The sequence below is a fragment of the Carassius carassius genome, chromosome 24 (genome assembly GCF_963082965.1).
Source record: "Carassius carassius chromosome 24, fCarCar2.1, whole genome shotgun sequence".
Taxonomy (NCBI): Eukaryota; Metazoa; Chordata; class Actinopteri; order Cypriniformes; family Cyprinidae; genus Carassius; species Carassius carassius.
This window is the reverse complement of record NC_081778.1, coordinates 29139174-29153687: the sequence shown is the minus strand read 5'-3', so window position 1 is coordinate 29153687 and position 14514 is coordinate 29139174. Positions and strand designations below refer to the sequence as shown.

The following is a 14514-nucleotide window of genomic DNA, read 5'->3' as shown; positions in this document are numbered from 1 at the left end:
ACAGGGGGTCTTGGCCAACATCCACATAAAGTACAATTTATAATGTAATAACATCATCTGGTGTAAGTGTATTTGATCGCACATGTATAGTAGTTTACTGTATATACTGTACAGCAGGCAGAAGACGTAACATGTCAAGCACATCATTCATGTTTCTATATATATATAATTCAAATTTTAAAATCTATCAAGCATATTAAAAAAAATATTTTGCATGCAGTAATTGCATAACACTTATGTAAAGTTTTCTCCCATAGTTCTTGCAATAATACTGTAATGCAATAAAATCTCTTTAAAGCAAAAAAAAGAATCACTTAACTCTTATTTATTCATACACCAATTTAGAATTTATTGTAGTGCTTTTGATTTTTGATTATTACAAATATTAAATGTCACAATTATAAATATTAAATTAAATTGACATTAAATATATAAAATAATAACATTAATTATTAAATCAAGCATTTTAAAACATAAGATTAAAGTGAACATTAAGAAAATATAAAATAAACTAAACATTAATTAATTAAAAAAGTATTACTTTATATACGCATAAAATATTCTCAAAAATTAAAAAAAATCACCATTGAGAGTAAAGGGAGCTACAAAACACATTCATAATGGTAATGAAAATTAGAGCGTAAAATGTTATTAACTGTCCTTAAAAATAAATTTCACAATGCAAATTATGTTAATGGCCTTAAAATGAGGCAAATATTTCTTTATGCAAAATATGATTCACCCAGACAAGCTTTTTATGAATTTCAAGCCACTCCTATTTTGAAACAGTGCCATCCTAAAAACAGTAGAAAGCAATCATACAGATGGTTCTGAAGGACAGGCAAAAATAAAACATGCAATTGTTGTCAGCGTGTCTGTGTTTGGCAGCGTTCATTACCATGCACAGCTTCTCTCAGGGGTTTTATATCTTTTACTTTGAGCCAAATCTGATGAGTATAAGCTTGGTTTTGGCTTTAGCTCAGTGACACGCTGTGGAGAGAAAAAAAAAAACTCTCTGCTTGAGTACTGAGCCACTAACACCCAATAAATATTTCCATCAAAAGCAGGGACACTCCAAGTTTTCCTTATAGCAAACAGCGATACAATATTTACATCGATCTGTGTCAGAACCGTGGCCATTTGTGAAGCAAAACTGTATGTGTCACTCACCGAGACAGTCGGAGTGAGGCAGATGCCAAGTCTGGCTGTAAAAAAACAACTAGCAGTTCAATTTTAATCGTTGCGTGATGGAATCAATCTGCCACAGTGTGCGGCTATAGAGAGGCAGGTCATGGCGAGATGAGGGACATCGATTGCTCACGCCGCAGATGCTAGAGGACATTATTGCACGTTATTATTATTTCATAGACTTCATCTAGAATCAGATTTCTTGAAAACGGCAGATGTTTCCTTGAAGAGGCTGCAATGGTTTATCTTTTTCAGACTCTCTATACTGTAAGTACACTGAGCCCACATGTGGCAAAACTGCGAGGAATTTCAATTTCTGGAAGCATCCACTGTTATTAACTTCAATGTGCATTTTGGTCCTCAGGTATTTTTAGACAAGTCTGACAAAAAAAAAAAAACTCTACACTACAATGAGCACTTTAAAGGATTAGCCAAATTTTTCAACAATGAATGTTTGAAAGATGTGAATATTTTGAGTTATGTCTATTGCTTTGGTATCAGCTACACTATTGCAGATAAACCTGTTCATAAAAAAATATGGTCATATAAGTCATACAATTCGGGGCCAGAAAAAACTGAGAAGTGTTTACTTTGAGATCTCATGCATTTTAAGATATGAAAACTGACCATCAAGCATTACTTTTTTCCAAATTTATGACAGTTTTCCCAGATTAGTTGCACAAAAATAATGCAAGAAGCTGTCAACTTTAAGAACATGGAGTATTTAGCAGGTCTAACAAGGTGTTTTAGACTTGAGAAACAGGGGTGACAAGTTGTCAGACGTTTCAGAAGACTGTCAGAACGCTGTGACCTTGTGTCTGTCAAAACACTGCTCTGTTTGCTTTAGCATCCTGACACAGCAGCCAATGGTTGTGAGCTCATCTGTTTACTCAGCCAATGGCAGACAGTGTGAAACCTGTTTGAAAACAATCACTATTTCATGTGAAGTCTCTGCTGTGGTGCAGAAATACATACTGTATGTCAACTTCAACTACTGTACATGCTGTCAGTAAGTAATAAGATGATGATTTAAGTTTCACCAAACTTACAAAGTAGCAATTTTTTTATTATTTTCAACAATATAACACTGATTTCTCTGTTTTTGATTTGGGCATAATAACCTGTGATTCAGCGTTCAACTGAGTCATTAAATTCATTTCAGTGAGGAAGTGAGTCATCTAATTCCTACTCCTACATTCGATTCAAACAATCCATGAAAAAGAACCACAACAATCAAATCTGACAGCACATTGTGAATTTCATGACATAATAAAATACCAAACCAAACACTAGACCTTTTCTCAGAACGAGTGACCTTTTAAAGACACTTTTTGCAATTATTACATCAAGCTGATTTTAAGTGTCAGTTTGCCTACATAGACTACCTTTAAAAGTTTGTGGTCAGTGAGATTTTTATTTATTTTTTATTTTTTTGAAAGAAATTATGCACATTGTTTTTATTCAGCAGGGACAGATTCGGTTGATCCAAAGTAACAGTAAAGATATTTACTGTATAATGTTACAACAGATTTTAATTTCAAATAAATGCTGATCTTTTGAACTTTCTATTCATCAAATAATCTGAATATTAAAAAAAGAATCCAAAATATTAAACAGCACTACTGTGATCAGCTTATTAGATTGATTTGTAAAAGATTTCTGCATACTGAAGTAATGATGAGCTTTGATCACAGGAATAAATTACATATTACAATATGTATGAATAGAAAAAATGTACTTTAAAATGCAATACTCTCTCTCTCTATATATATATTACATTTACATTACATTTATTCATTTAGCTGACGCTTTTATCCAAAGTGACTTACAATTGCTATATATGTCAGAGGTCGCACGCCTCTGGAGCAACTAGGGGTTAAGTGTCTTGCTCAGAGACACATTGGTGTCGCACAGTGGAGTCGAACCCGGGTCTCTCATACCAAAGGAATGCGTCTTATCCACTGCGCCAACACCACCCCCATAAATATGTGTGTGTGTGTGTGTGTGTGTGTGTGTGTGTGTGTGTGTGTGTGTGTGTGTGTGTGTGTGTGTGTGTGTGTGTGTGTGTGTGTGTGTGTGTGTGTGTGTGTGTGTGAAATATCATTAAAATTTAAAGTTCCTGTTTTCTATTTGAATATTTTGTAATATGTAATTTATTCCTGTGATCAATAAATTAAATAAATGCAGGCTTTGGGAACATGAGAGATTTCTTTTAAAAAACTTAGCAAACTCTTGAATGGCAGTGTATATTCCAAACTGACTGCAATGTATTTCATATATTCACTATATTTTATGTCAAATCATTTTATATTTTTAAATGTTTTAAATTAATTTTAAATAAGTATGTTTTGAATCATTTTCAAAGTGTTTAAATTGCTTGTTTTAGTTTTAAAAAAATATTTTTCTTCATGATTTTTACTTTCTTTTATGTAAAGCACTTTGAATTACCATTGTGTACGAAATGTGCTATATAAATAAACTTGCCTTGCCTTGCCTAAATAGCGCTGCAGAATACACTGACAGAAAGGCACCACATCAACATGTTGTTGTTGAAGAGGACAATTTACCAGCTAGTGCAAGTCTTTAGCCGGTCAAATATCCAAGTGTCTCTCCAGGCACGGCTGAGATCGTCTTTATTGAGGAGCTGTGCTGTAGGAGGACACGATCACCATTAGCAGCAGGTTTACACTCATCTGCTCTCTGCAGCATTAACCCAAAGAGATCCAGCTGAGAAGGGAAATGTTCCGGACACACCAGCTGAGAGACGAGATACGGCTGCCTTCCGCCAGGCTAATTACCGGATTTAAAATCAATCCTGCTTTTTTAAGACATCCACCACAGAAGCCTTCAGAATACAAGTGAGAATCTACTGGCCTGGTTTTGTGGTATAATCATCTCGCATGCTTCTCACAAGAGATTGCATTTTTGGAAAAAGACCACATGCTCCAGTTGCAGTTTTCTTAAGCCCTTTTCGGATTGGACCAGCTTTTCCTGAGGGGTTTGACAGTTTCATAGATACATAGATAGGTACGTGATTGTAATCCAGTTTGAATTAAACACCATTCATAATGATAACAGCATCAAAACTGAGATCACTAACCCATCTGAATCAACACATTTAAAAACAATACCCTTAAAAAACAAACAAACAAAAGAAGTAAACTTTATGGTAAAATGAATAGCAGCTGTATAAAAAAATATAGCAGCAGCAATACGTTTTACAGAGTGGGTTTAAATTTACAGTAAAATAAATGTTAAAAAATAAATAAAAACTTGAATAAAATATGTAAAAATTGGGTTAAAATAAATAAATCAATAAAGTGTATTGAATTGAACTGAAAATAAAAGAATTAGGTTAAATTAAATACATAAACATATGATTTAAATAAAGAATAGAATAAAATAAACATATGAAAAATTTATTGTACTAATGTGCATAGCAGAAACAGTACATTCTTGAAATACCAATGTACATTTTTTCCGCTGTTAATTATAAAATGACTTTTTTTTAAATTACATTTAGCATTATTTTACCTTAAAATGACATTAAACGTCCTGTTACAGTTCACCATATACAGTAAAGGAACTTATCGTTAACCAATTGTTTTTTACTGTAGCAATTTTACAGTCTTTAATAGTAAAATATGGATCTTTTTCCCAGTGTAAACCTGATCTGAGCAGTGTTTTATACCTTGGCTGTTGACGCAGCGGACCTGTGGAGTCTGTGTTCCCTCTCCACAGTCCATGTCTTCTTCAGGGATACACTCCTCTAGTTTGACCAGCTGCCAGCTAAAACAGCTGGGATCATCACACGGGATGGCCTCCACCAGATGAGGACAGTTCCCTTCACCACCCGTGGGGTAATTAGTGATCATGCGTCGTCTGAACTTGAAACCTGCAAATAAACATGCCAGAAAAGGTTTATTAGTTAGGTACATACACAGAGTGAACATTTACTGTAAGTCAGACTTAAAATGTCACTGGAGTAGGACAAAATATTAAACTAAGTGGCACTTGATGTCATTTTCAAAGGCATTTCACCCAGTTACTTTTAACCAACTTGCTGATTAGTGGAAGTGTGTGACCTTACATTGAATCGATTTTTAGGATGGATCTTACAAATCTTTCGAAAACATGCCCAACTCACATTTCAGTCCAAAGCAAAGGAAAGTTTAAAACAAACAAACAAATAATTCAAAATTCATTAAATAACTCATTTAAAAAATCTGTTTGCATTATGACATTTTTTTATTACAATTAAGCAAATGTAAGGCAATAAAAATAAAAACTACTGTTCAAAACAGTAATACCCAAAAATAAGAATATATTAATATATAAAAAGTATTTAAAAATTATAATTCAATTGACATGATTGAAACGTGATTTCTGCTGATATTCAGTATAGCAGCATCTTGGACTAATTATTTATAATTAGTTAAATTGATAATAGTTAAATCAAAAGGAAATATTCTATTCTGGCAGTAAAACATCTCTGTGCCTCAGTAAAATATTGTGTCTCAGTATTTGACACTTCCTTTTCAGTGAATATATTATTGGTTTCAGCCATGTTTACCTTTCTTCACGACACGTTCATCGCAATTCTCAAAGGTGCAGGGCCCCCAGGCGCCCCACAGGGACACTTCACACTCCACAGGGCACGGGATGTGACACAGCTGCGTGGTACTTGGAGTCATGCCCTTGCAGAGCTGAACGTCTACGGGTTTCGATGCTATAATGAAAAAAAAAAAAAAACATGCATTAAAACCCTGCAATAAGACTCCCACATGAGCATGACACATAACGGACAATTAGGTTTATGTAACTGCAGGAAACAACAAATGGTAACATTAAACATGCACCGAAGAATCCTGATTCCCTGCGGCATCACAGCAAAGTTCAAACTGGAATCTCCACAGATTTCTGCATAATTTGAATGTACTGTACCCAGTCCCGACCCAATGTGTTTGTGTTTTACATATCTGTACTAATTTCATAATGTTCCCAGTTATCAATAATCTAAAACATTACATATAAAATAATGACACTAATAAAAGAAAAAAAAAACATGAAAAATGTAATCAAATAATAAATAAAATACTTAAAAAAGAAAATGTTTATAAATAAATTAGAAATTATATAATTATAAAATTAAGGCAATATCAATGTATTTTTCATGTACTGGTCAATTTTGAGATTCTGGGAACTTTCAGAAGAACTAGTGATAACAATAATAATAATAATAATAATAATACGTCCAAAATCTATATTTTTGTTTGCCAATTTTAATTACAATACATTCATTTAAAGTTTGTTTTCTCAAAATGGGATTTTTTTCTCCTGTACCAAGATAGAAAACCTGACTTTTTATTCACTCAAAACATGGTGAAAATGTATTTTAACTCTGGCTCTTGACAGTATTTTCTGATATATCAAGTTTCAAAAAGTAGTAAATAAATGTGAATGGTATTAAATAATAATATTAAATAAATGGTGAATTACGGTATCATATTAGCTACATTTTTTACCCTATTCACCTAAAAAAAAGAATATATATATATATATATAACATTGTTAAATTTTAAATAACTGTTTTCTATTTTAATTTATTTTAAAAGGTAGTTTATTTCTGTGATTGCAAAGCTGAATTTTCAGCAGAATTTTAAAAGAAATCAGAAATCATTAAAGCATGCTGCTTTGGTGCTCAAGAAAAAAATATTATGTGTTGCATCAGTGTGTGTGCCCTTATAATGAGCTCTCCATGGACAAAAACACTCACAGAGATACAGAGAGTAAACAGACTAAGCAAACAACATATGTAAACATGCTTTAAGCAAAGAGATTTGATCAAACAAAGACAATTCAGACACAAAAAGGAAAGGAGAGTAGAATAAAACAAAATAAAATATGAAATATAATTGAAATGATTAAATTAACTTACAAATTAAATACTGTACACAATACAAATACTAAAAATAAATAAATAAAATAACTTTTTACTTTCAATGCAATATTGGTGTGTTTACATTCAGTTGAAAAGTAAACAAAATATGAATTTTAAGGGGTTAAACATCTTACCTGAGATCTCATAGGTGACAGACAGGAGGGGAGGGACACTAGGCATCTGGCTGTTTGGAGACTGACCTTCTATAAAACACACAAACTACTGCTAATAAAACATCACTCGAGGGACAAATACAAATACTGTCACTATGAGCTCTATACTGTGACTACTTCTGAAATATTAGCTTTAGGTTTCCTGAGCTGTGACGTCAAACACAGCAGGCAAGGGAAAATATATCCATTTGACCTTTTAAGAGTCCTTCAGAAAATTAAATAACATCCATTTAATAACAATGCACAGGGACGTTTGATATAAAATCATTTTCTGTCATTCTGATGGACTGGGTTGTACATTTCTAGTATGCTCTACTATTACCTGTCAGTAGAATATGAAAAACTCTTGTTTCTCTACTTAAATCTTTACTTTCGTATTTTTTTTTCTCAAGTTTTCTTCACCAAATGCAATAGAACGGACAACTTATTTCTATATCTGTCAAAACAACAGAAAGCATTTTCAGTTATCTGTCAGTCAATGTTTATTACAATTTAGTAAGTGACAGAAAAATGTTCAGTTAAGGCAACCAGTCATTTACCAGCAGGGCCAAACCCATTGGTTTTTAATGCCATATATGAATCACATCCATCACATTTGGTCCCCTATAAAGCATTAGTTTTTTCCATAGTAGACTCCAAATTTAGCTCTGTCCAATCAAATGTCACTGCAGTTTATTCAGTGTACATCGTCTCCATTGAATTTCATTCAGACAGTAATGTGATAATGTGAGGTATAAGCTGGTTAGCTTTTATGGCATCATAGGAAACCTACGAAGATTATTTTGGAACCAATGGAACATAAAGAGTTGCTTATGGCATCATATGAAATTTTCATAAAGATTCCTTTATGAAATCAAATTGGAATTTCTCCCATGTCATCAGGCTTTAAAATCCATTTAGAAACTTATGATTTTAAAACAGTGAAGCCACCTGTGGGAAATAACGTTCTGTTTGTGTTGTGAGTGCAATGTTGTGTTCTTAGAAGGAAATGCAAATGAGCATCACTTCCAGATAGATTTGATGAAGGTTTCATCACATCAAAGAATCTTGAAGCTGACAACATCCTCCCAGGGCGAGAAAATCACGACTCCATCAGTTGACTGATGCTCCAGCACATTTTCTCTTTAACTTTCTGCACTGTCTGCGTTCATGTATCTGCTGTCGGCGGAGCAGATTTCCCCCGACTGAAGCATGGCGTCCTGCACCGTGCTGATAAGGACACAGATTTCCCAGCATACACAGCTCCACCAGTGGCCTGTTCTAATAACTCTTCTTTAATCGGAGCTTTTCATGTAGTCAGCGCTCATCTGCTCTAATATACCGAGTTAAGATACTGTATGTTTCAATGTGCTCACCACACAGTTCTGAGCATCAAACGCGCGAGCAGGAAAGAGAGAGATTAAAAATAAATAAATATTCCATGAAGATGGGTGGGCCATTAATCGAGTGATGGTGTGTAAAGCATGCAAAGAAATGCTGATGCAATATATACAGTAGAGTAAGAGGTTTACACACACATGCACGTGGGCGGGGGACAGAGAAAGCAGGGAAAGAGGAAAATCACGAGGGACAGATCCATGTAAACTAGGATTCACATTGTTCTGAGATTTTTTTTTTTTTGCAAACCAACATGCTATGTTATTATATGTTATAATAGTAGATGTTTTGCATTAAGTAAATAAATAAATAATTAATTCAATGTGTTTTTTTCCTTATAAAGGTTTCTCACTGACATTATATTAAACTTAAAGATTCTCTTAAGGAGTCCTATGAAGCAAAGATTTGATTATGGCATCATATGAAATTTATAAAGATTCTCTTATGGAATCAAATGCAATTTAAAAAATATACATCTAAAAAAGGAAAATATACATTACACTTTTTTAAAGATTCTCTTATGGAACTTAACAGGATTTGCTTTTGACATTTTGAGGATTTGGAGGACTCTTAAAAATAAATAATTGATCACAGCTCAGGAGAGTCACTATAGTGAAGGGTTTGGGACTGAACACATATGTGTTGTACTATCAGCCAATCATGGTTTTGTTCAGGTGACTTGCTCAACAACAACAGTAAAAAAACTGTGTGTCTAGAATTGAATATCTGTTGGTAAAAATGCCATACTTATGTTAACTAGATGCTGAACAGATACCTGTAGCTTGTTTGTCTTTGTTGTTATAGATGTAGCTGAGAAGTTCTGCATTGGCCTGGACGCAGTACACTTCTCTGCTCTGCACACCTCCACCACACAAACCCGTCTGATTCCCACGCCGCCGGTCCTGCTGGCTGAGCAGCACATCAACACGGCACTCACTCCATTCAGTGGACCGCCAGGCATAACTGAAATCAACATGAAATACAGGCTATCTGTGCTGTTGCTGTAATGCATCTTTTTAAACATTTCCAGACAGCGACATCAATCCATATGTCACTGTCATGTACATATCCAAACAAATGTTTGGATGAATGCTTTAAAAAAAAAAAAAAAAAAAAACAATAAAACAGATCTTGGAAGAATTTGACAATAAATGTCTGAAATAATATTAAGACTTCTGACCTGACAGGCAGTGCTATTGTTAACTAAAACCAAATATTTTTACTATTAAAATATTTCAATAATATATTTTGTAGTACAGAAAGTGAAAAGTACCACTACTAAAAGTGATTGGGGGTCCGAATCCCGGGGAACACATGATAGTAGAAAATTGTTAGCCTGAATGCAATGTAAGTCGCTTTGGATATAAGCGTCTGCTAAATGCATACATTTTAATTTAATTTAATTTCTATATATATATATATATATATATATATATATACATACAGTATAAAACAAAACCTAATAAAATACAGGCTAAATTAAAATATTAATAAATACAATATATAATAAATAATAAAACTGATAATAATAATAAATAATAGTCATATGTAAATATTTAAACAACAATAGCCACATCCCATAGAAAGTTGAACTTGAATGACAGTAAAGGAAATTAACTGAATAGCAATTCAAATAAATTTTTGTTTTTATTTTTTCCAAGTTGGTCTACAAAAGTCTATCTACAGTATATTTCGTTCTCACAATCTGTAAAGACTACAAACCTTCAAACTTCAAGCATTTTGCTTTACAAATGTTTCTATTTAAAAATAACAATAATGTTAACTTAATTGCATTTAAATTCTTCTAATTAAAACTGCAACTCAAAGAACAATTATGTTAAATTACTGTTTGCTACCTATATTAAAATTCAGGTATTTAATTGGAATATGGACGGATGGATAGACGGATGGTATAGATGAATGGGTTGATGGATAGGTAGGCAGATAAGTCAATGGGTAGGATGGTTGGATGGATAGATGGATGAACAGGTGAACTGGTGAATGGATAGGAAGGTAGATAAGTAGGTGGTTAATTAAACTGTAAGGTTAAAAGGTTTGTGGATGGATGGATGTATAGTATAATAGGTAGGTGGATGGGTGGATGGATAGATCTCTTAAACCTTAAGACACATTTGATTACTGTGGTCTTTTATAGTCTGAAAAGACTTCAGAATCTCTATTCAACCTCCATTTAACCCCATTTCTGTCCTGGAAAAAAAATAACGATATTAAAGAGATGTCATTTGTGATTTCTCTTTCCCACTTTGGCAATAGTGCGAAACAGAAGTGCAAAAATCCATTATCTTCTCGAGCTGCTGGTTCATAGTACGTGGGAGACTCAGAAAGCACTGTGTGCCCTGTGACGGCGAGCCAGCGTGGGCCATCTGTGAGAGAATGAGATTAAAAGCAGCGTCACAGAGCTCTTAAGATCACTTCCATTTGTCTGTGCATCTCTCTTGGCTCGGGAGAACAAAGCAGCCCGATCCGTCTCACCCCGTCTCCATATGCTCATGTACTGACTCTCACTGGCACCACCGCTCACGCAGAGCAGGGGTCAAGCGGCTCCCGGTCCACGCTGCCATTTCTCCATGAAGAGCAGAAAGCATTACAGTGCATCATGCTGAGAAGTGACTTTTTTTTGTGCTTGTTTCATGTGCATGTCTGCAAGATAGGAAAATCCTCAAATTAGATATCGTTAACTTCTAAATTGCTTCTCCTTGACAGCAGTAAGACTAAATCAATCGCAAATTAGCTTAGTGTTTTTAAGTTTCACAGTTCTCCTGCTTCTTAGATTGACCTCCAGAGAAAAAGTCCACTGCACGCATCTCCTTTAGAGATTCAGAAGAGATCTCGACAATGTCTCCAACCGTGCTGAGATTTGCCAAGATAACAGTGAGAGACCTCCATATGAATTCAAATTCTATCAAACCAAATGGTCTGAGATTCTATTTACATTCATTTTCAACCCAGGCAGGAAAATGGTGGTGACAATTCTACAGCATTGTTATTTTAGTGTCACTGAAATGCTCTCTAAACTCGATATTTTATATCTCGCAAACATACGTTTTTTTTGGAAAGGAACAAAAGTTGTTGGTGTTTTACTGCCATGTTGATTTCAGCTGGAAACTGCAGTGAACTGTATGTATAATTATATTTTCTGAAAAATGTACACAAATGCACAATTTTCCAGTTTTTCTCTGTACTTTTACTGTATGTCAACAACTATATGTATGTCTCATTTCTCTGATGAAGAAACTTCTGACACTTCAATGACAAGCTTGTTAGGAACCACATTTAATCATTTGAGTTCTACAAAAGAGCCACTTCTGAGCAGCAGTTTCCTCTAGGTTGACACATATTAAAATATGACAAGGTGACATCAATTTGTTGGCGTATATTTCATAGTATCATCACTCCAATAATGTGCTGCATTTTTACACATAAAACCATGAACTGAAAACCTTTGATCCCAAACAGAGATGGGACTGGCTGTCATGATTATATAAGAAAAGTGGTACATCTGCAATTCAGAAGCACTCACTCATACTGACTGTATGCAATCATGCATACAGATGGATTTTTTAAATGTATTTTTTTTTTATTCTGACCCTGCCAAGCTACTGGCCCTATGGCAAAATGTAAAAATAAAATAACATAAATATTTTTACACCAGTCCATCTCAGCATTTGCCATCAGTTTCTAGCAAACACTAATAAGTTGTTGTCTTTCTGTGATGCAAAGCTGAATTTCCAGCATAATTCCTCCAGTCTTTAGTGTCACACGACCCTTCAGAGATCATTCTAATATACTGATTTTCTGCTCAATAAACATTTCTGACTACTGAAAACAGTCCATATTTTGTGGAAACTGTAATACTTTTTGTCAGGATTTTTTGATGAATTGAAAGCTCAAAAATTATAAACATCTTTGCTGCCACTTTGGATAAATGTAATGCATCTTTGCTAAATAAAAGTATTAATTATTATTTCGTTTACATTTTACTTACCCAATTTTTTTTAACTTTACTGTATGTATCAGATATAGTATACATGTAATAGTAGAAATTATTCCTGCAGTGTCTATTTGACATTCATTGATTTGACTTTACTTTGACCTGTACTGAAAATTCAGCACAAAGATGATCACACTTCACTTTTCAATCTAGTATAGCATGAGATGCAGGCAGGCTTGGAAACATGTACATTATCAACAAATGTAAAATGTAGTGAGAACACAGCAATTCATGGTACTTACATGGTGCAGGGTGGCACCTCGTCCCCTTCAGGCTCACAGGCCTGGCTTTCCTCCAGCTGGGGACACTCAGACCCTCCTCCGGTAGCAAGCCGTATCAGCTGTCTGCTGTGGGAGCGTGTGCCCTGAGGAACACTGGGGTCTGAGCAGGTCTTTGAGCAGGAGCCCCACACGCTCCATTCACTGACCACACAGTCTTTAGTCATCAGACAGGACTGGAACGTCTCCGGAAGACTCCAGTGGGGACACTGGCTGATACAGGACAGACGAGTAGAAGTACTGGTCACTCAACATGACAAGATAATTCTCCTACAGTAATCAAGAACATATTTCGATGGTAGAAAAAAAAAACCAGGATTATTATTACTTAAACTAAAACTAAAACCATTAAAAATATTTTCAGTACCTGAAACAAGAAAAAAAATTAGTGAAATAAAATACAAACATATAACTAAAAAGTTTTTGTTTGGTTTAAGTTGAAATACTTATATAAATAAAACTAAAACAAAATAAATATACATATATATACACATATATATATATATATATATATATATATATATTTTTTTTTTTTTTTTAATAAAAACTACAGACATATAAAAAAAAAATTATTTAAGTCATTATTAATTAAATATGATCAATAACTTTTTTCATAATTTTCAACATTAGAGCATTACTTGAAATGTCTGAGCAAATGTCCATTTTATTTAAAATAAATTAAAATAAGATAAAACAAAAAATAAGAATTAAAATACAATATAACAATTAAATATAAAATTTAATATAATTAATAAAATAGAATAAAATATATATATATATATATAAAAATGAAGAAAAAATAAATAAAGAAAATAAAAAAGTTCAGGGGTTCAGTGAACAAATAAAATGGTGTGAACCCCTGCAATATTTTCTCTTTTAATACTTTAATAACACGGTAACTTAAACTCAATCTGCAGCGGAGCAACAGATTTTGTAATTGTTTCAGTGGCCGGTATCGTAATGCTGAGCAGTGTGAATGCAGCAGTTTCTCTTAATGTCTTATTTTCTCTGTAGGCAATGCAGCTGATGAGCTATTACAGCTAATTACAGGCTGCTTCCTTTCCAGCGGAGCTTCATTTAGCAAACGTTCATTTAGGTGCCGTGGCTGCCAAACTCCCCTCAGGGCAGCACGGACTCTTAAATACATAAACTTTTCCACACACTTTAAACCCAGATTAAGATGTCTTGAAACCATTTAAAATCTGGCAAAATAATGATATATTGCAGCACAATAACTCTTCCTGAGGTGGAAAGTATGCCAGTCTGTTGCTGGATTTAAGATTGTATCCTATAAAACAAATGGGGCTTCTAACAAAATTGTGACGTGATGGGCAAAATTAAATTAATTAAATACAATTAATTAAATAAAAATACATATTACCAAGATGCATTGTTTTTATGCACTGTGCTGCACATTTTTGAGCTGTTGTTTACAGCTTGTTGATGGAATGAGGACACCATCGTTTCCATTTAAATGAGAATGATGTTTCTCCTTTAATGTAAGAATAACTCAATTGTGGCAGTTCAGGAGAACCCCGTTGTAGC

At 33.8% G+C, this 14514-nt stretch overlaps 1 protein-coding gene across 1 annotated transcript in view; it reads right to left on the bottom strand.

Annotated features, from left to right (window-relative positions):
• The window catches only part of LOC132103405 (thrombospondin type-1 domain-containing protein 7A-like), a 106630-nt gene that overhangs the window by 51826 nt on the left and 40290 nt on the right, over positions 1-14514 (bottom strand). The window contains exons 3-7 of the mRNA XM_059508486.1: positions 12934-13182; positions 9455-9642; positions 7264-7332; positions 5762-5917; positions 4880-5083 (exon numbers count right to left, since the gene is read on the bottom strand). Of these exons, the coding sequence (XP_059364469.1) occupies positions 4880-5083; positions 5762-5917; positions 7264-7332; positions 9455-9642; positions 12934-13182 (866 nt within the window). The remainder of the gene's footprint in view (positions 1-4879; positions 5084-5761; positions 5918-7263; positions 7333-9454; positions 9643-12933; positions 13183-14514) is intronic.